The following is a 23,136-nucleotide window of genomic DNA, read 5'->3' as shown; positions in this document are numbered from 1 at the left end:
CTGCAAAAACAGATCAGTAAAGAATCTAGATAGACTGGAGAGAAACTGAACATTGTGCTGGCAGAGGGCACTTCAAAGCTCAACTGCTTGTCCTCCCATAACATTGCTGTACTAAGATTCCCATCTCCCAGCATTTAGGGTAACTCCTCCTTTGATGCAATTATTCATATAAAAACAGTACAGAGACTCAAAGACTGATATCCCTTACAAGATATTCAACCCTGCAGGTATATCTTAGGAAAAATAACTGCCATGTTACTCATCACACTGCCAGCTTCAAAATTAAGCAGGCTTTCCATGAAACAGCTCTGTGTGGCAATTACAACACCACAGTGTATCATATCAGACTAGCCAAAACTAACTATCTGTAAGCTGCCCCTAAGTTCACAGAAGATACCAAAGCTGCTCTACAGTAACTTGTAGAATACATGCAATGTATTCCACCTGACTGTAGAATTCATTACCAAAGTGACTGAATGCAAAAAAGCTATGCAAGAAGCCTTCAGTACAAGCTGCATGCTGTTTGAATTTAGTACCTCCTGGTCCCTTATGCTAAGCATTCCATAAATGTGTTTTCATTTTTGCTGCTTGTTCAGTGGCAAAATCCCGACTTGGTTAAGCACAGGTATTCTCCAGTAAAGCGCTAGCTACTACGGCCTTAAAAAAGAAAAAACCCAACACACACATCTCAAACTTTTTCCATAATCTTCTCCATAAAAAAGAAAAAAGCTTTCCAAGCCCGTATGCTCTCCAGTTCAATTCTTAAAGCATACAGCGGTAAGAAGAGTACATAGCTATATTCTTCTTTACTCTTTCCATGAGAAATGCAATACTTCCTCTTTTAGGCAGCCATTCTTCCGTAACTATTTCTCACTCAGGGAGAGGAATCACTTCCCAATTTTCTTCTAATAACAGGGAACATTAGCCACTACCCAGTTCCAGACACAATCTGAAGTTTCAAAATCATTTTCACATATGTTGCAACAAGAATGATTCCTATTCTACTTGATATTTAGAAAGCTCCAGGTCACAACCAGAAGAAAACATAGAAGACTCCTCAACAAGTCATTGCTGTGCTGAGTCTAGTACTCCAGAACTACACTATCAATACACTCCCCAGACTTCACCACCACCAGCATTACCTACCAAGTAAACATACTACAGAAAGAATATTATAATTGTGTTCATTGGCTAGAACTACCTTCAGTTACACACATGAGCCAGAGGGACCGAAGCACTTAAAGGGTAAAGGAACATTTTATAGAAACAATTTTGTAAAGGGACGAAAGCATTTACTATTCCATTCAAGGCACTTGGCATTTTAAAGTAAAGCTTCATATGGGCACAAGTTGAATTAAAGTCTACCAGATACAAAGCCTTACAGTAAAAACCGCACCTATTTTAAAATGGATGTTTACATAAGAATATCTTTCATCTTACATTAAAATACAGCCATTCAAGATGTAAAAGCTTATTTTGAACTGACTTGATTACAAGACAAGACAATCCCATAATGGTTCCTCAGGCATTGCCTGAACACACTAAAATAGTAGTTCAAAGCAGTACAGCTGCATATTTTGCTTTTGGTGAAAGCTATCATCTTTCTTCCCCTTTTATCTAAATGCATCTGACAATTGCTCTAATATTAAATTTAGATGCATCTGACACTTCCTGGTGCTATCACTGTGTTTGGAATCCGATTTAAAAATAACAAATGCTTTATTTAACTGTACATTTGCTACCCTATTATTGTGCACCTAACAGTCCTTTCAACTGTCTTGATTTAAGCAAATAAGAAACTAACTTTGAAGGAGGCTAATTATACTTTGCAGACCTTGACTTATGTACAGTCTAAATATTTAATTTGATTTTCATTTTTTTCTTTATCTAGGAATACGATGAGACTAGTGTAGTCTTTTCAGTGTAGTATAAACACAACATGGTACAGCTGGATTTTACCTTCAACTTTATGTCATTAGGCAAGCTGGTTCAGTTTTCCCTCCCCACCCTACCACGCAATTAGTCATTTAAAAATGACTTTGCCATTAGTGTTTTTTTGTTGTTTTTTTTTTTTTTAAACTGGTAATATCCTCTCTTAATGTAAGAAACATTGCTACATTAGGTCTGCCAGGAAGAAGCCTAGGAAGACGCTAATCTACCTTTGAGCATGTTAGTTAACAACAAATTCAAAGACTGCTTCAATTTTAATACTATGAAACTTTACGAAGCCTAATTCAAGAAATTTTATGCTTTCTAAGACTGCGTCTGCTGTTAATAACTTGAAGGATGATTACACGCCAGTATTTACAATACTTCTGTAACAGTTTTTAACAAGCTTGCATACCTATTAACAGCAGCATACTTTTGAATAAGTCTAGCATCTTGTAAAGGCTTAGAGAGGTAAAGAACACACACATTTTAGTTTTATCCATATTTGACAACAATAACCATGTTTGTTAAAACTTGCTATAAAGCTCAAGGAATTTATTACATGGTAACTAAGCCTAATTTAACAGTCTGCATCCAGTTTCATTTTTTCAATTGAAAGACTAACAAATGCTTTCTCCAACACTATTTTTGAAGTGTTCCACTTCACAACATGTAAAGATCTTGGTTTTGGTTACGCTTTGAAGAGAGCAACTACAACATTAAACATTTGCTTTTAAAGCAGCTAACTGCTTTTTGAAATAGTGATTGAAAGAGTAGCAGCTCTGTGCAAGCAGTCCCTAGGGAAGTACAATGGACAGGTTGTAAAATTTGCAGAAGATGAGGGCACAAGCATCTCTTATTGCCAACAGAACTTGCTCCTAAATAGTACTGGAAACATCAGCAATCTACCAATTGTTAGCTGCCTTTTCTTGACTTAATCCAACCTAAGTTGAAAATTACATTTAAGATTGTGAAGAACTCACTCTAATCCGTATCACGCAAGTCAAGGTCACTTGCCTAGCTCGGTATCCTTTCAACCCACCTAGCATAAAACTAGATTAAAATACCTACATAAACCACACACACATGAAGTTTACGTACCACAAATTTTCAGAGGTGCCTCTAGTTCCAGGAGAATAGGCTGGCTAAGAAATATTTCCCGTGATTTTATGCACAAGCCCCGAACTTCTGCTTCGGTCATCTGAACGATCTTCCCAGGACGACATCCTCGTACTGAAATGAGATGTTTAACAACTGAAGGTAACTATCACACAGATACACAGCAATAGGGAAGGGCAGGTGAGCTGTATTTGAAATCTATATTTGACAAAAAGCCAGCAGCACACTCCAACGTATCTACCAAGTATGTTGGAATTACATATTCCAAAGAATTCTAAAATTAATCTCTGATACTGTGGTAATCTGTGCTTAAAGGTCTGTATGCATTCCTCTTAAATTAGGTTCTCAGAAGAGAACAATTCAAGCCTTGCTTTCATCCACATTTGGATAAATAGCAACTTCAAAAAGTATTTAAATTAACAATCCCACTATGTTAGAATAATCCCAATAGGCAAAAAGACCCTGAGAATGGAAATCCTGAACACACTTTCACATTAGCACAAAATAAACTTATTTAGGACTGTTGAGTTCAGAGCTAGCTAAATACAAGGAAAAAACCACAGGCATGTTTACACTTTTGGCAGCTGAAACTGCCATATTAGGAACACCACACTAAAAACTACGAAAGTTTGATGAAACTTTCATTCATATATAATGACTCTTGAGTTATTGGAACCTTTAAGTCCAAACAATGACATTCTAATTGGAATAAAAATTAATTCCTAAACCAATAAGTCAGGTACTCAGACCTATATTTAGCACTAAGTTTTCAAAAGCATTCACATGTCATTGCGCTCCAACCAACATCCTCTGGCAAATTTAGCTGCAGCTGCTTCTTTCCACAAATATCTGTATGATTCCTGTCAGAGGCTTTAATGTGTCTTTAATGAGGCAGTAAAATAGAACAAATGCATCTGTGCTTTGGCTGATCCAGTTCAGTCTTGCATCTCAGCATAAACCAAACTTCAGAGCTCAAACTAATAAGCCAGAAAGTATCAGTGTCTGCAACAGGCGAACATCCTGTTCTGCTATCTGCTTTAGATGGAAGCAACATTCAGCATTAAACCATGGTAGTACCTACAAGAGAAGGTGGTATGAAACTTTAGCAGTTCAAATCCAGGTGCTTTCAAACTTAAAGACAATAAGACATTACTTCGTAAAAATTTTAGCTGCAACTTCAGGAAGTCTAGTAAGATAGATTCGCAAATAGAATAGCAAAAACTAGTTCTTCACACATAAAGTAAGTTCCTGGCTTGCCTGCTTCCCCTCTCCAAAACAGAAGATTAAGCTTGCAACTTTTTAAAAAAATTAATATAACCTCCCTTTTCCTTTTCTTTACACTTAGGTCCAGAAAACATACTTTCCAGAGGAGATCAGTATCACTATCTACATTGTGCAATGAGGAAAAAAGGATATGAGGGCCAACAGTTTGTCCTAGGTCACCTAGTACTACAGTCCAAAGTGTTAAGCTCAAAAAGCTCTGCTCTGGTTATCACTGCATACTTCTCCTAGTCTAACTGCACATGTGACCATTGCAAAACTGTGCTTTTAATTTCTATTTTTTATTTTTAATAAACACCAGACACACTTGTTAAACTGATGTTAGGAAGCAACCACAGGAACATGTGAAAAGGCAGAAATGAAGAATGGTTCTCTCAAGCAGGGAAGAGAAGATGCAAAACTAGATCCTGGGACAGCCACTTTGAGTGCCAAAATAGCAGGAGGGCTAGTCTGCCTACAGCGAGGATACACTGGAAATACTTCGCTCATTAGAATCCCACAAGAACAAGGCTGTGGCATACAGGACTTCTTTCAGTGAAACTCTGAATCAGTACCAGGTGATATTTACCATATGGTAAATCACATTCCTTTTGCTAATTAAGACTCCAGCTATACTTGAGAAAGCAAACAGCTTTTCAGTAACACTTTTTTGTTGTTATTCTTCATGCATTAAGATGTTGGCTTACATATTAAAAGAATACAAAGGCAGACATTAGACACAATCAAGGTGACCAGAAAACAATAAATGCCTACAGGCTTCCATTTCACCACATCTCAAACGTCTACTAAATGATGCACTTAGACACATCTTCAGCCCCATGGGGATTATTAGCAAAAAAAAAAAATCTCAGGCTTGACAGCTTTTCACAGGACTTGACTATCTAATTTGTGAGGTACCAAAATGCTCCAATCTCCACCTTTTCAAACACTTGCATTCCAGTAGCTTATAATGATCCCTTTCATAGACCAGGAACTCATTTTGATAGGCACAATAAACTGTCACTATACATAAGAAAGCTCCCACCTGAGAGCAGAGTCTTAACAACACAATGGCTATCATTTTATTGAAGCAGTTGTATTTTAAACCCATGGCTTATAACATCAAGGTCACTCCAAAGAGGCATGCAGCACAACTAGCTTTTCAGTCCCGTTTTCCCCTCTATAAACTGTGCATTCTTTTAACCTGTTTTGATAAGCAATGAAAATCTCCTCTGTATTTAACTACTTTCATAATATTTTGCAACCCCAGAATTAAGCCATTTCATGTAGATTAAAACCAAGAATGACTTAACTGCACACTTTTTAAATCCACTGTAGTTTCGGAACTCAAACCCAGGAAAGTCCACCATACACAACATTAAGGAGCACCAGACCAAGCAGAGTCCAAAATTGAGACAGCAGTTCAAGGAGGGCACTCATAATACTTAAAATAACTTTGATCCAATCAATATTTCTTAGAACACCAGTCTTTAGCTCCCTTTGAAAATCACACAGAGGTTTAAACTTGGAACGATTACTTTACAGGATTGAGGCTTTAAGTGCTGCTGGATTTTTGCACTAAAAGACACAGTGAACATGCAGTTCCCTAACTTCAAAATTAACTAACTGCCATAGGCAGTGCATCCAGTGTCTTGATGTTAGTTCTTTACTTTTTACAGTAGAGACTTAAATGTTGCAAATCCTTAACAAACAAACCAACCAACAAACACGGCAGTAACTTATTACCATGCTTCGGATTCTCCAGATAAGAGGAGTTTCTACAACTATGGCAAGTATGTCTCTCAGAGGTGGAGGCAACACACACCTAATGATTGCAGTTACTTCCAGACCGTGGGAAGGGTACAAATTAGGGCCACCACACCTTTGCAAAGGCACCCCCCCCGCCCCCATCTGAACAGTCAGCAGCTCGACTCAGCAAACATGTTAAGCTCAGGTACCTTTGAAGAAGTACAAAGCCTGGGGTTTCATGAAAAATAATCATCAATAATATAGTTAAGAGAAGAAGTTTTCTCCCACAATCCTCTGATCATCAATAGGAGTACTACATATTGAAAAATGAGAAGCTACTGTGACCCTGGAAGCTTCAGCCCTTTACTGGATTCACAAAGGCACTGAAAGGTTTGCCAAGTAGTGATCCAAAACAGCTGTGCCACAGCTGTGGTACAAGTACACAGGCAAGACTAAGCACAACTCTCACCAGCTTACACTACAACTAGAATTTTGTTCAAGTTTCCTTGACTCAGCTGAGCACTGTATGGATTGTTAACAAGAGCATCTCTCACCATATTTAAGTTTTTCAAAACCCAAATCCCCAAGAGCAGATTTAAGAGGGGGTTATGAGAATGAGATCAAGAGTGCAAGTCATGTTTTTTAGACTCGTTTACAAATTACTATAGCTAACCATTCTTAAAACATGCAAGTCATAGCCACATGCGTTGTAAAATTTGTAGGTCACAAAAGGCCTTTAACAGCATTGGGAAAACCATCATTTTTAATGGTTGTCATTTACCCAGAGCAGAAACAGAAACTCAACATTAGACAAATTAATTCTCTTTAATCTAAGATGCAGATGCTGCAAACAAGCTTTGATTTACATAAGTCTTCAGTAGGGACAGCAATTCCTGTTGTAATACACAATCCCACATGCACAGTGCTATGCCAGAACAAGCCTTTGCTGCAAGCAGCTTAAAGCAGAGTAAGATAGCAGGGAATAAAGAGAATTAAAAGCAACTATATGCATTGTACTGTCAGGCTATTATTTTAGCACAATAGATCCTGTAGTAATCCAAAAGCTGCTATAATCAATATTAAAACGGTCTCTGCATCTATACAACCTTTGATAAGCAACCTTAGCAAGTCTACTAACAGCACTTAGTAATCTGAGACATGAGTTGCACAGTGGCAGGAAAGAAAAACTTCAGCAAAAATAATAATTGGTTTTTTTAATCCCTCCAAATTAATGCCAGAGAGTGCAGATTATGTAAGGCAATACTGGAGAGGAAGAAAACATATAATACTAAGGAAAGCGTGTCAAGAACTGGCTGTTGGAAGTTCTATGAGCATCACTTTTTGCCATACTCTTTCATGAACTGGAGAAAATACGTTTAACCTATTCTGTCACACTGTTTCTGGTGTGCCTCTAAGTAACTAAGCTGCTCATTTTGTGGCATCGCTAATAGAAGTTTCTTCAAGTACAAAATCGGCTGAGGTATGCACAGCTGTCCTAAGCATTTACACTATGTTTTCCAATACCACGTGTCCTGTTTACTGGACAAAACACTCATGGTTTTAGGAGAACATAAAAACCCAGACAGACTTCTCCTAAGTCTCAAAAAATTGGGCCAGCATTCTTGCTAAGCAGCTGCCTCCTTTCCCTACACTCTGCTTTTTTTGCAGGCATATGCATTTGTATGGCCACACAGTAAACTTCATCAGTGAACTGATCTTTTCTTTCTAGTACAAAGACACAACAAAACAAAAACGTAATCTAGATAGTTCCCCAAGCTGGAGAATACATCCACTGTGAACTTGGGCTAGGACTAGTGAAGGAATAAGAAGCTGCTTCTGCTTCTTTTCACAGTAGCTCCAGCCAAGCTTATTTCAGAAATTATGGCTTGAGAGATCTATTTTGCCAGAGTATATCTAAAAAAAACCCCAAAACTACAACACAAGACTGCAAGCATGCAATTTCACAAATTGCACACAAGCAATTCCCCACAAACTTATACTCCCCCTCTCCCCCCCCCGACATTCTGTGGAATGTTTCATGATTGGTGATTAACAACTACAACATTTAACTATTAGTTTCTTGTACTTCAAAGTAGTTTATTTGATGAGTCCTGAACAGCCTCTCAATAGTAGGAGCAGAATGGATTTGGAAGCCAAAGGTGGCATTACCTATGACTTGTAAAAAACCAAACAGTTCTTACACTGATTTTGGAAACTTGTTCTGAAGTTATCTGCTCTCAGCATTTTAAAAATCCAAGTTACATATTTTCATGATTTTAAGTAAGGAATCCTACATTGGATTTTAAAAGTGTCTTTCATTTTGGAAACCAAAGCTTCTACTCACTCAAAATATTTTCTGTTATTTAAATTGTTCAGCTGTCATCCAGAAGCAGAAACTCCCTGTCTTGCAGCAAAACACAGAGTTAAGCCAGCAACACACGTTTTCAAAGTTTCAGAATTGCTGTAACAGAACTAACCTTAGAACAGCTTTCATTCATGTGTTACACTGGCGGACAACAATAATATAAATGAAGCCCTGCCAGTGCTTTGCTCAATTCAGTAAGAGGCATATTGCTGAATATACAGCTACAAACATGTGTACGCAGCAAATATACAGGTATGAACATGGTGTATGCAGCAAAGCTATGTACCTTTCCTAGAGTACATCATCCAAACTCCCCAATAGAAGAATCAGTCTTCTAGGGAGTTTTTTTCTGAAGAACTGTGCTTTTATATCCAAGTACTCTTAATATCTTAATAAATTTGCCTTCACTGGATGCCCTTGATATTAAGTATTTTGCTGAAGAACACAATGATTGCTTGTGAACTCATTTTAGTAGAACTTATTTAACATCAAACACAAATTCACTGCAGAGTAAGAGACTGACCAAGCCTTTAATTTCTAACTATGAAAATAACCAAACAATGAAGTGTTTTTCTACCCAAACTTGAATTTACATTCCTAAAATACATACTACCCAGCGGAATTAATTCTTATGGAGAAGGAGCTTCATTAGAAACCAGTATCTAAAGTTGCTTCAGGGGATACCCAAATAAGCCCATGAAAACACGCAAGTGTCCCTACAGCAACCTCTGCCCATTATATTTGCTTTTCATGGACCACCTGCTTCCTTACACAGAGATTCCATTAACTTAACTGACAGTCTCAATCACTCTGTATCATGCACAGTTTCAAGAATTGCCAAATTCAAGGTTTAAGGACAAGATCACATTAGTTACTCCATTCTGTAAGCAAAATGCATAGCCCTAATGCTTGTTATTGGTCTGTATTTACTGTTTGCTTAATTACCCTTGAGCCTAAAACTCACGCAACTAGCAAAGCGAAAGGTAAAAGCCTCTCCCTATGCCGTATTATACAAAGTGGTGGCAATTCCTGTTCTAGTCCACTTGGAAGGCCAACCTAGCATAAAAATCTCATGAAACAAAGAATTTCAGCTTCTTTCTCAAAGTCTGACCTACTTTTCCAATAAGCAGTACTAATGAATTCCTAAAATTTGAGGAAAGCAAAGGCAAATTACCAAGTTACTTCATAACTCCTGAGAAGTACCAAGGAGAGAAGTTATAATACAAAAAGCTAGGGTTTAACATGACTTTTGCACCTCTTCAATTTCTCAGATATTTAACTCATATGGTTATGTGGGATATACACACAAAAGCTTTGCATCAAGCTTGATATTAAACCCCCCCCCACAAAACACACTGAAGATGGTGCTGTGAAACTAAGATGACCTAGCCTATGTACTAAGACAAATCATGCAACAGTAAGAGAAGTCATTAAACAGGTTCATTTATATATTCAAATTATGAACTAGATACATATCGCATTAGAGGCACCTCAGGTTGTAGTTAAGAGTAGATGCCCCTATACACACACCCTCTTCACTGAGTACAGCATCTGACCTTACTGAGTAATAGCCAAATATAGTATGCTTGACCTCACAGTGCTAATCCATATACTGTGTTTCGTTTCGGTGTCCCTCCCCTTTCTAAAAGTTACATACCTACATTTGTAGCGGTCACTAATGAGCATTTAATTGCAACTATCAAGTATTAAAAATCCTCTTATCAACATTAAATAAAAACAGTGATTTTTTTTTCCTTTTATACTATGATTTAGCTGTACTCTGAGCAAGACACGGAATGAGTCAAGTAAAAACTGTGCTACAGAATATCTAAATGAAACAGTTACTGAATCATGTAGGCTTCAAGTAGCAAAATAACCAGCCAGAATAAAGGAATATCAGCACACATTGCCTGACACTGGGCTCTTGGTCTTCAGCGCAATTCTTCAAGCCAACCATCCCATTCATCATGCGCTTATAAAGCTAAAGATGAACTGGCCGATATCTGCACTGCTGTACAAACCCAGAAACAAACATCATTCTTCTTCCTATCCCTTCTCCCTGTTTAATACAACACCTACCCTCCTCAAAACACATAAAACCTGCCTATTTTCTTTCTCTAAAGACTAAGAATATTTCAAAAATACATCCTTTGCAAGAAACTCCTTATTAAGTTTTCCTTGCTTATTTTTCTAATAGCAGATTATCCAGTGATTTCACATCAAAACAGGTAATAACCCCATTTATTCAAGGTTCACCTCCATGGTTTGTTTATACTATTCTGGAACAGATCATTAAGGTCTATTTTTCTTCTCTACAACTGCCTCTCTTTTTCATTATCAGTTACAGAGCCTGTGGAACTGCAAACACTACTGCTGTATCATACCACACCATCAGGCTGGCTAGATACGTTAATTAGTTAAGACGCTAACCAAACAAGAAAGACATTAGTGACCATAATATGTTAGCCCAGTAGCTCTATAGCATTCACAACTAGTAAGGAAAATCTCAATTATTTCGTAAGTATTTAAAATCCAACTTCAATCTGAAAAATTAAATAATATTCAAATTTATCACAACCTGCAAGACCTCTGAAATCAGAAGAAACTGAAGGTTGCAGCTTTCTTAGAAGACATCACAACATGGTAAGAACACTGCACAACCAGCTTTTAAGGCAATCATAAAAATCACACTGAGCTGAACACTGAAGCAATAACCATTCTCCACATTTACTGAAACTCTGACAACTTTCTTCTTGAATAAATATTTCCCAGCTTTCTTGGTGGATCAGTACTATCAGAACTAGTAGCCCTCCTAGCCTCACCAAAAATAATTTTGTTTTAGAGCAGATTCACATTACATTCCATCAAATGAATTTAAGTTGTTAATTTGAAATAGGTTAGCTAGATTTAGGCAAGCAAGGGGTCTTGCATAGACAAGGTAGATTTGTTTGAACAGCTATATAAATAAATCTTCTTCACAGAAAGCCAGCTTGTATTTAAGGCTACTATATGTCTGGGTTTCCCCAAGTACATCCTCTCGTCCATAGGGTAAACTCCTTAGTGTTTACCAAGACAGACACCTATATATTTGAAAGTGCAGAAAGTCCAGTCCAGCTGGGCTGCCTTATCCAGAAATTGTAAGAGACATTTACAGTACAGAAACAGGAAGCCCAACACCCGGACAGAAATATGGCAGTCTTACTTAGCACCATCCACAGTACTCTCTACAAATAAGGTCACACCTATTCCAGCATCCTTGCTTTGATATAGAGGGAACTTTTCCACACATCACCAAAGTTTAAATTGGCTTAGAGCCTGGCTTAAATGTAAGCCTGGTGTATCAGTTTAGCTCAGCATTTTTGCAAATTTCAGGGCATTTCCCACAGAGGGGTACATAGTGTGCCTAGATGCGGCAAAACACAACATATTCCACGTCTGCTGTACTCATGACAGTCTCCTGTGTGTGCATACTCCTGTGCTGTCCACAGCTAGAATGGACTGGGAAAATCTATCCACCAGATGGCATAGCTGGGAAGGTAGGAAGAAAAAACAAACAAAAACAACAAAAAAAAGTCAGAATACTGAAGCAAAAATGAGGTGATCACCTTTTTGTGCACCACAGCGCAACTAAGCCTGTCCCATGACTAGAATTCTGAATACCAGTGGAAGAAGCGAACAGTCTTAAGACTAATTTGGCTTACTCACTTTCATGGACACATATCAGTCCAAAAGTGTTTTAGCAAAGTTATAGAATTTTGTGCTTACATGACCTATAAATATTTTCAGATTCACTTATGAGTGATTCCTTTATCAAAAGAAATCTTATAAATAAAGCTCAAAGTATCTCCAAGATCAGTCAGGCACACATCTAAGAGAGAGCACTAGCATCTCCCTCACTCTTCTAGTAAAGAAAAAGGAATGGGAGTTTAAGTCTGGAGGTAGAAGAAATAAGAAAAAGCATGGCTACATTCAGACTTTATAATACAGTATACACTTTAGTTTTACTTTCCTCCAAATAGAAGTTATTTATAAGGTATCACTAACTAGTAACGAAGTACTAGACCCATTGCAAGAGAAAGTAAATTCAAAACAAGCTCTTACCATTCCTAAATTCACCACTTAACCAATGAATAAAGAGGATAAGAATTTGGTATATGCAAAAGAACACGGAAATTAAAAGCTAATATCCTAGAAGACTATCACCACGCATTACACTATGGTTCAGCTGAGTCTTTCTGAAAACTATGCCCAATTTAACTCAAGAGTTAATCAATCTGGCTTTCAGCACTTAGAAGATCTCTAAAATAAGTACACATTCACAATAAGCATGCATGCACACGTGTTGAGGGTTGGGAAGATGTTCTTGATTAATTCTTTCAAGCAGCCTGGCTATAGGCCACCTCATATTGATAGCTCAGAAAAAAGAAAAAGCCATACAACACATGGAGGGTAAGATGATCTAAGTAAGCAATTCCAATCAAAAGGCAAGTTAATGTGTCATATAACCCAAAAGATACAGTCTTGAGCAACAAGGGTAAAAACAGTTAGAGTAACCTAATTAAATTAAGAGCAAGAACTCATAACAGCCAATATCCCAGTCTAGAAACAGGTGTCACCAACCAGCAACCCAATGACAGCAGGGAAGTTTCCTGTTGCTATGGCTTTTGATATGTATTTGCTACCCTTTAAAATTTATGTGCAGCAGCCACAGAGACAATTGTAGACTGTTATTCAAACATAAAGCCATCCATTTCACTTAAAGTAAGCAAAAGGACTAAATATGTATTGCATGACAACATTTCATGAAAGTGTCTTTTTATTATTTCAGTGTACGTTTTTACAGCTCAAAAGCTGCACTTCCTTACCCTTTAAGTCAAAGTTGGTGTGAGTAATGGAGCCAAAAAACTTGCTTTAAACTAATTAATTGCTCCAGAGGTAAAAGTCAATAGAAATTTTTCTGCACAAGCAGCATGGAGAGGGATTCATATTCACTTTACCAGAACAGGTCAGCTAAGCAACAGCATGAGCTCCAGAATGTGAGCTGCCAATTGTACAAAAAAAAAAGCTTCATTGTGAAACACTACTATTCGAACCACAGCTTAAAATATTATATGCTAGCGGTACAACAAATAAAAGATGTTAAATGGAAGCAAAAATAATTCAGACACAATGCATTTTTTTAATAGGTTGTGGGGTTTTTTTTCTTCCAAAAAACCCTGCAAGAATCTATTCACTTTCAGGTACAACATGTTGTACAAGGCACTCCTACTACTGTTAGTAGGTGACAAACAAAGAAAAACCACCCCACTTCCCTTAAGAATCTTCCTAATCTCTGCTCAGAGGGACAAACAGACTGAGAAACAGAGATGAAAAATTATAAGCAAAGCTTGGTTCAGAAGTTGCACATTCATATCCCTAAAGATTAAGGTACTATGGAATACAAAGTACAGCTTAGGTTGCTTGGACACAAGGCACTCAATCATAACCCAAAAAGCTAGGAAGTTGCAACACAAGTATTTATGGTGTATGTAAAAGGTATGGAACACGTATTTTAAAAGTCTTAGTTAGAAAAGGATAAGCAGTTAATATTTAAGATCAATCCAACAAGTTGCATACCAAAACACTGCAGAATCCCCTCCTCTTAAAGCAATCTATATTTAAGTAACTACATTGATGAGCAAAGAGGAAAAATACCTTTCAAGTATATTTTTAAAGTCTCTCTCAAAAAACCAACCACTGCACATGTACCTACATCTTGATGTCCCAAAAAATTCTGCACTGCGAAGCCAATGTTTACTAGGTTACTACTTGGTTTGTCTTAAAAACCTACCTACTAATCTGGGTTTCAACATCCAGAAAAAGGGATTTTTATCTATATTAGTGATCAGAGATAAACTTCGACTAATGATACTTGCAGGTTTCTTCATACTATACTACGTTGCATACCTTAAATCACAAACATAAGCACAATTGCCCAAAGCCCTTAAGCATTTTAAAACATTGATTTTGTTATTCGTGATTAAGTTTCACATCTAGAAAGAACAGATAGCAACTACTAAAAAAATCCTCAAAGCTCTAAAAACTCTACTTTGTAGTAACTCAGCTGAACAAAACTTTCAGACTTACAAAACTTGTTTCACTTCCAGAACTGTACATACTCCAGAAATTCCTTTCTGCAAAGGAAAAGCCTTCTGCAAAGTGATCCAACTACCCAAGGACTACAGCAACCAAGTAAGCGAACAGCGCATACCCATGCATGTACTCTCATCTCCAACATACCAGGTATTTGTTGAATGTGGAATGAAAGATTAATGGGAGAAGAGGCCTAAGACGACTAAACATTCAAGACATAACTTCGATAAAAAGAAAGCAGTAGGAATAATTTCTCGGCATCTCCAAGAGCAGGGAGTAAGTCAGTTTTCGCCTTAAAGGAAAGACCCGCTATTTAATACACACAAAACCCTTCATAGCTTTTATTAGCCATCCATGAGAGCCACTTTTGGACACTGCCCCGTAGGCAGGCAGAGGAATGTCAGCCCACTAAATCCCTCTGCTTCCACTGACACTCACGTACGTACAACTCCATGCCTAACGCAGCTTATACACATAATTTTAAACACGGAAGACTGCGACTAACCCAACCGGAGGAAGGAATAAGGCCGTCCATAGCTCAGCTAGCGAGGTTTCTCCAGCTCGCCCCTAAGCCAGGCAGCTGCAGCGGGGGGAAAGGGAAGAAGGAAAACGAGGCTTTTTTTCTTTTAAATCGGAAAGCAGCCGCTACACCTAGACAGGGAGGACGGAGCCCCGCGCACACCAGCGCCGACAGGACGCTTAAAAACGCCCCTCCTCCCTCCGAGGGGCTCAGCAGGGCCGGGCCCGGGACTCGGGGTACCGCCGAGGCGCGCCAAGCCCCCTCCCGGCCGCCACCCCAGGCCCAGCAGCGCGGGAGACACGCTGCCCCCGCTCCCCCGGCCGCAGCGCGGGACAAGCCCGCCCCGCCCGCTCCCCCCCCCACCCCGCCGCAGCCCCAGGGGGAGGCGACGGCGCCCTCTCGCCCTCCGAGGTGCGTGCGCGGGGCGGCAGGCAGGCGGGGCTGCCCGGCGCCTGGCTCACCTTCCAGCAGCCGGGTGATGAGGCTGTCCACGTTCAGCTCCCCATCCGCCATTTTGTGGCCACCAGACTCGGTCCCGGGCGGGGAGAGGGCGGGGTGGGGGGCGCTTCACGGAGGAGGAGGAGGAGCAGGGAGCGGTGGCCGCAGCTACAGTGGCTCCCCCCACCCCCCTCCGACAGTCCCCTGCGGCCGCCCGGCTTCTCCCGCACTAGCAGCCGAAAGCGCCGCGCCCGCTCCCTCACCGCTAAATGGGGGGAAGCGGCCACCCCTCCTCCCTGCACCTCCTCCCCGCCTCAAAAGCCGCCAGGGCGCATGCGCCCCGTCACCCCCCCCCGCCTCGCCCGCCGCCGCCGCGGCTCTGCCGCTCCGCGCTCCAGGCGCCGCGCAGGCGCCGAAGGTGCTGGCGGGCTCGGGGGCGCATGCGCAGAGCGCCACCGACCCTCCCTCCCTCATCCTCCCCGGGTTTCCCGGTAACCGCCTGGGTGCGCGGTGCTGTGGGCGTCGCTCGGCGGGCTGGGACGGGCACCCGGTCACCTGCCGGCCTGCGGGCCTCGGAGGAGCGAGCTGCCCACCCCCTGCGCCCCGAGCCAGGCTTCCCTGGCCTGCTTTCTGCCCGGCCCGGGCCTCGGAGCCGGGGGGCTAGCAAGCCAGGCCCCCGCGGGGCTTCCTCTGGGTCCGACTCTGGGTTAGCCCCTTCAGGCCTCCGCAGAGCGCAGGATGAAGAAGCCTTTCCTGTCACGACGCCTGCAGCCGCCAGCCCTGAGGGGCTGGGCAGCTCCGCCGGCTGTCCCTGTAACTCGGGGAGCAGCTCCGAGGGCTTCATCGTGGATGTGGGGATACTTGGCACTTCTTGTGGTGCCCCACCTCCTTATAACGTGTTACTGCAGGAGAGTAGTGGCTTTACCTTAAGAAGAGGTTACGTTGGCAGCCATCAATTATGGACAAAAGGCAAGAAAATGAGTCCTAGGAGGCTGCGTGTAACCTGTGTGTCACCCCTTCTGCTGCTGAAACTGCGCCTGTGAAAGCTCACAGTTTATTAAAAATTTGTCAGAACTGGAATGACAGGTTGTGCTCTTTTTAGCCCTCCTCTAACACAGTTGTCAGAAAAACCTCCTAACCAATGTGGTTTATGTTTCATTGCAGCTGGACCTGCTCAGGGTACTTTTTTCGTGATTTCTGTCTTAAGATGAGTGCTCTAAAGGCATGTTAGTTTACATACTTCAGTCAGCAGATGCTTGCCTTGGATGGACAGGAAAATGGTTTAAAATGTAGGTGGTGAAAACTTCTTGTGAACTGGGACAGGAGACAAATACATGTATGTTGACAAAATAACAAAGTGCAGATGTTCTAGAAAAAACAGGCCACTTATTTATATGCCTAAATATAGATGTTGATGTAGAAACTTATCTCTGTGAGCTCGAACTTGAATTTTTCCATTAGTCCGTACAAGCCAGCAAAATCCTGTCACCTTAAATAATTTCAAAACCCAGTTTTTTAGCTCTCGATTGGGAGAAAATGAGTATGAGCAAAACAAAAGCAATTAGGACAAGGCGGGGCAATGATTAGGTGTCAGGTGATGCTGGGTGCCCAAACAGTCAGGTAAAAGAACACTCTTTTGAAATACCTACGCAATGATAATAAAGTTTCACTTGATACACTGAAGGAAGAGGAAGAAACTCCAGAAAAGAAAATTGATTTTGTATTTCCATTTGTAGGCAGCATATATGGAAATATAATTCCAACTCATCTGCTGAAAGCATATACAGCTATCCTTTCTTATTTTTCAAGTTCTGCTAGTAGTGAAAAATCTAAATTAAAAAAATTTAAAATATTTTTCTTTCATTTTTTGTCAAACTAGGAAAAATAATTATTCAGCTTTTAAAAGGATCTTCCTTATCCCAACTACTTCATTGCTGCCAAAACTAATAGATCTGCAGCCCCTCTTGAGCTTTTAGGAATTGTCCCAGTTAGATTTCACACAACCGAACTGCCCTGAAGGTTATTTTAAGCCATTGCAACATCAGGTTCAGACATAATATTATTTTATCACAGAACATTCTGCACTGACAACAAAATGGGGGTAGGAAATTATCTTTCACTGTGGCATAAAGATACAATTAATTTGTCTTCCAAAACTCCAGAAGATACTAAACTTTCAGATACACTGAGCAAAACATAATTCCATAACAACTGTTTTTACTAGGCATGTCAACATCTTCCAGAAACAATTCAGCCGCATATCATAATAACAAAATAATTTAATAAGCAGAGATGCTATGGAACAGAATAAGCCGCAAAAAAAACCTTACTTCTTTTCTTGTAGACGCTGTGCCAGTGTCTTACTTTATTTTATCACATCACATCTGAACCCACATTGACCTGTGTAACTCATGCCATTGCATTATTGAGGATCTCTGGTAAATACATTAAGCTTGTTTTTTCCACTCCATTTCACTATTTCTTTGTTTTCTCAGTTTTCTTGAAGAGCTGATGGATAGCTGGGTTATAGGATGAGGAAAGCCCAGTGGTGCTGCCCTTGACGTCAGAAGTACGACACCTCACAGGATGCCTCTCGGTTCCCGTCACGGCTGCATCCCAGCTCGCATACCACAGTACGCCTTCCCTCCTTCTCCATTGGCCCATGCGGTGGGAACGTAGCTGGGTGACAGGGTCCCTCCCCAGCTGTACGTGGGTTGTCAAACGGGAGGATGGTCACCTCACTGCGCTGCATAACCCTGTAAAGTTTGCACCCCCCGCCACTTTGCTTCATAGCTTGAGCAGGGAAACGAGTACGTGAGTTTCTCCCTCAGTGGGTAAAACTTGAAAGGTCCCGTGGTTTACGTTGGCATAATCCCAGTACAGCAAATAGAATTAAAAGATCAGAGAATGAGGCCCATTGTCTTCTCTGACTCAGAAAGAAGTAGTTAACGTGGACTGAATGTGTTTTATTTGATCAGGGGGAAATGTTCAGTAATTTTTAGCATTATACCATACACAGATACAGACCAAAGACATCTAACTGGTGATTTAAGTAGCAGGAGGAGCTGAACGTTGCTGATGCATGTGGCAAATTCTCATTAATAATGCTCAACTTTCTAAACTTCCTTTCAGTTATTTTGAAATTTCCTCTTATGTCCACCAACATGGCTTTGCTTCTAACTTTCCCCTACTTGGTTTCAGTGTTATTTACCCTAAATACCCTGTGTGTCAACTTTCCTCTCCTTATCCACACGCCATCTGAAGGTGTCCTTTAATTTGCACTGCTCTTCTGCTGAGTTTAGAAGATTTGAAGGACAGACGTTTCCAAAGAAGGTGGCAAAAAATATGTTAGTAGGTGTCATTCCCTAAACTGTGGCACTCTAGACATGAGTTCTCACTTATGCTGCTGCTGCAAATTTGAGACCATTGCAACCCCAGCTACAGAGCCCTGTCTCAGCATCTCTGATGTTACCTACTCTTTCCTAGTAACCTCGTAGCCATAGTTGGTTCAGCCAGTACTTCTGCTACTCACTGCGCTTTAAAGTTAGTGCACTACATGCACTTTTATGTTATGTACTACGCCATTGTAACTGCTGCTTTCAAAAACCATGGCCCCAGCTACATTGCCTTCCTAGGTCTGTCATCAGTTACCTGCTAGACAGCACATGGCAGTATTTTATAGTGTTATCTTATCACTATAGCTTGTTTCTAATGTACTCTATCACCTTTACCGACTGTAACTCAGGGCTGACTGCAGCTGTTATGTAGATGGGAGGAGGAAGCCAGGAGGAGCCATGTGGTTAGTTTTCCAGTATGTAATTAGCAGCATATTCTCCCTGGGCGGCGATAGCTGAAGCACCACTGCCTCCTCAATGGCCTTCTTCAGTTTCGGACTTGAAACAGAAATTAGTGATCCAAATAAGCAGTGTATTATCTTAGGATGGTTTGTTTACAAAATATTCACAGGTCCTGTTTCTTTAGTCAGAAATGGCAAGAAACTGTATCGAGGTAATCTCAAAATATAAAAAGACAGCAGAAAAATTATCACTATTTTGTCCCAAAAGTTTAGATTCAGAGACAGGTGCAGAAAACCAAACAGATCTCACTCCATAACACTTTATGACCCTTTTTTGTTTCTCAGTATTTGTGCTAAAGCTGGGTAAATAGTAGGTTTCGTTATATCCTTTTCAGATTTAAAAACAAACCAAACCAAACCAAACCAAACCAATACTTTTCTACACTGAGGTAAAACCAAGGCTTTCTCAACTGTCTTGAGAAATTAGAGAGGGTTGAGGGCAGTCACAAAATAGCCAGTGATTTGGGTTCAGAGGCACGTACCTAGGATGTGAAAAACTCTTCTCTGAACTGCAGCACCCAAGGCAGGTCTCTTGGTATCACTATTTGGAACTGCAACACTTTGTATAAATAATTAAATGTCCACTGGGGCAGGGACTTGAGTCTGGATCTGTGTCAGGTGATTGCCCCAACCGTTCAGCGATAGAGCTGGTTCATCTCTCTTGATGTAACTATTATAGTTTGTAGAAAAAGTTAAATATTAATCCGACCGAAGAGGCAGGCTATTATTAAAGTAACACCGTAAATATTCTACATACGTTTTACACTTACTCTTTCCACTTCAAAGTGCTAATAGGTAAGCCAGACTCAGCCTTCCCAGATTCTTGTCATACATTTGCTCATCATTACCTGGGCAACTTTGGTGAGCTCTCAGTTTTAATTCCCACATTTATAAAGTGGGAATAATAACATATGTGAACCTTTCCAGGGAGTGAAGAGACATAACTGAAATTTTTGAAACACATGATGAGATCTTTGGCTGATACACAAATGTGTTTGCTATAATCATCAAAGCTTTAGTAATAGTATTTTTTGAAGAACAAGATTTTTTTGTAGATTAATACTGACCCTTGATTCCTGTGAGTGTAGTTATGCCCCCATTGCTTTTTATGCATACTTAAAAGGCAGGGCAGGTCTAGATGTTCCCTTATTTTCTCTGGAATTAAAACAAGAAAACAGATTGTTGATGTCAAGAGCCAGTGTTGAAACAGTTAAAAAAAAAAAAAAGAATAGAAATTTCAGTCCAGTACGTGTGACTTGAAAGTCTTATTTTGAAAAGAGCAGCTACCCCTGCCCTATCCAGGAAGCTCCAAGCTTGAGCTGGTTTAGAGAGCCTGGGCAAGATAAGCACTGCCTTGAAGGCATGAGAGAGCCTCCCAGGAGCCCCATGCAAAACAAGGACAAGGTGAGGCGTACCCAGTGGTACGTATCACAGATTACTTCATCTCGCGGAGCCAGAACTATTTAAAAGTGTCAGGAGGGGTTTTTTTTTATTATATTTATTAGCATATGACACAATCTCAGTTCCCCTGGCAGCCTGTCCTACTGCCCACAAACTATCAGAAATACACAACACCTGCTGTGGCGTTATTCCCCAAGCAAGGAAGGGGGAAGGACTTCTGAAGCAAAACAAGGCAAATAATTTGGGCCTGCAGGATCTGCAGTCTGGGGAATGTCAATCAAGCTTACTATTCCTCTGCTTTGGAGAGAAAAATGTTCTTCTCCTCCTGTTTCCCAGGAAGGAACAGCTGCGAGAACTGAAAGTGTCTGCATCCATTTTCCTAAGTAAACACGGGAATATTTAGTTTCAGCAAAACCAGATGGTTTATGCCCTGTGAATATGCTGGCATTTGACACTAGCAGCCAGAGTTGCACAAAATGTGCAGAGCATTAGAAAGAACTCCTTTAAACTCAGGGGCCCAACATAAGAAACGAAAGCTATGAAGGTGGTAATAATAGACTTACAAAACCCCCAACCTTTATCCAGGGATCTCCAAGTGCTCTCTAAATATTATTAATCAGACTACATAACAGTCCATGAAGTGATTAACTTTTGATACACATTTCTCACAGGGGGTTACCCTAAAGATGAGAAGGTAAATGAGTTCCTCTGGGTTATGCAGTGAGTCACGGTCTAGTCTCCTGCGTGCTCTGACCATCCACATGTCTCTTGCTAATGCCTCTCTAGTGTGCTGCGTCCTCAGCCATATTCCCAGGACACGATTTTTAAATGTGAAACCATTACTGTTAATAGCACAGGGACAGAATTGCAGTGTATGCAGCATGCATCGCCATAGCTGGGGCATCTGAGTGCTCTATGGGGAATTTATAATATGCTAAAGAGATTTGTGAACAGCCCTCAAACCTCTTGCTAATGGCAGTTGCAATGGGTGTTAAGTGTCTGAAGATGCTTAATTATTTGGTGATTTTTATTGATTTGTGTTGTTATTGCTTAACATAACTCTGTACTAACAAGGCATCTCTTTTCTACCAAACTGAAAGTGGTTTTCAACCACTTAATAATTAAACTATGTGATTCTGATAGGTACACCACTTTGTTGGACTACTGGGAGGCTGATGTGGTTTGCTCAAGATTACTCATAGCTTGGAGAACAAGGCTACGGGGGCTTCAGGCCTCGTGGTCACGGACAGCTGCAGCACGTGTTCCTGAACCAAATCCAACCCTGCTGACTCCCCATTCTGCTGCATGTAAAAATAGGCTTGGGAAGGATTTCTTTTTACTTTCAGTTTCAGAGTGAGCCTGCCTGCAAAAGCACATCAATTTTCTGGATCACTTAGTGCAGCGCATATTTATTGTGAATCACTAGGTACTGCTTCGAAGTCCTACAGCTGTGAACCCTAAAGTGTGTCCTGGTTGCAGGGCACAACAGAGATCTAAAATGTCTCCTTAGGTGTTGGTTTCCTTCCGTTTCCAGGAGAGAAGCTGTGTTGTGCTCTGGTTTATCCCATCGTCTGCCTGACAGAGGGTGTGCCACTGAGCACACCTGCCCTGCAGTTGAGGCAATGCTGTAATTTAATATACTTCATGATCAGCGTTTTAAGAGTTTGAATTTGCTATTTCTCCATTATATAATTACATAATAATAATAATAATAATTTAATTAACACAATGTATGTGGAGTTTTGCTGTTGCTTCTTATGTAAATCAGAGATATTTAGCAATATGTTACAAAATGGGTACATGTGTTTCAGAGTGAGATGTAAGAGGTTACTTTGATTCAGAAAAAATAAAAAGGAGCTGTTGGGAAAACCTATCTTATAAGGAAAGAACTATTTAGTTATAAATCTTCATCCTGTGGCTCATTCACTAACGTGGAAACTGCAGCGCTTCAAGGTGTTTAAATTAAAACAAACAAACCCCACAGAATTTTCTGCCTTTTTAGAGAAATTCAGATACTTAATTTAGATTCAAAAACTGAACTGATATACAAGTGAGGAATTTGAGGCTGAATTTAGATGAAGTAACATGAATCACTAACAAAACATTGAGGAAATAGCTAATCTTTAGGTACAAAAGAACATTTATTTTAGTTGTTAACCTGCTCATAAGAAGCAGATACTCTGTATTTACAGTACACTCCAGAAGAATTAAAAAGAATTTAAAGTCAAATTTAGATATCAAAACATGTCAGATACCTTGACTTCTACTAAATGGTAACACATGCTGCTCATTCCTATTAACTTATGTGGTATTTTTATTATCTATCATGTAATCTAATTTACCCTCGTTGTTCCAAAAATAGTTCAC

The 23,136-nt window shown here is 40.2% G+C and overlaps 1 protein-coding gene and 1 long non-coding RNA gene across 3 annotated transcripts in view; one reads left to right on the top strand and one right to left on the bottom strand.

The window, feature by feature from the left end:
- PPP1CB (protein phosphatase 1 catalytic subunit beta) overlaps positions 1-15,832 on the bottom strand; it is a 30,328-nt gene extending 14,496 nt beyond the window's left edge. The window contains exons 1-2 of one of the 2 annotated variants that reach the window (XM_072856732.1): positions 15,536-15,832; positions 3,031-3,162 (exon numbers count right to left, since the gene is read on the bottom strand). In XM_072856732.1, the coding sequence (XP_072712833.1) occupies positions 3,031-3,162; positions 15,536-15,587 (184 nt within the window). In that variant the 5' untranslated portion in view covers positions 15,588-15,832. Of the gene's footprint in view, positions 1-3,030; positions 3,163-15,059; positions 15,282-15,535 lie in introns of those variants that run through there. The other variant, XM_072856733.1, reaches the window with a different exon arrangement.
- A 194-nt stretch (positions 15,833-16,026) lies between these two features.
- Positions 16,027-22,391, top strand: LOC140649475 (uncharacterized). The gene is made up of 3 exons (XR_012041626.1): positions 16,027-16,481; positions 18,008-18,145; positions 21,913-22,391. It is a non-coding gene; the product is annotated as an uncharacterized lncRNA (long non-coding RNA).
- Positions 22,392-23,136: the final 745 nt, after the last annotated feature.

The sequence above is a fragment of the Ciconia boyciana genome, chromosome 3 (assembly GCF_034638445.1).
Source record: "Ciconia boyciana chromosome 3, ASM3463844v1, whole genome shotgun sequence".
Classification (NCBI taxonomy): Eukaryota; Metazoa; Chordata; class Aves; order Ciconiiformes; family Ciconiidae; genus Ciconia; species Ciconia boyciana.
Note: the sequence above shows the minus strand (reverse complement) of the source record. Positions and strands in the feature narration are given on the sequence as shown.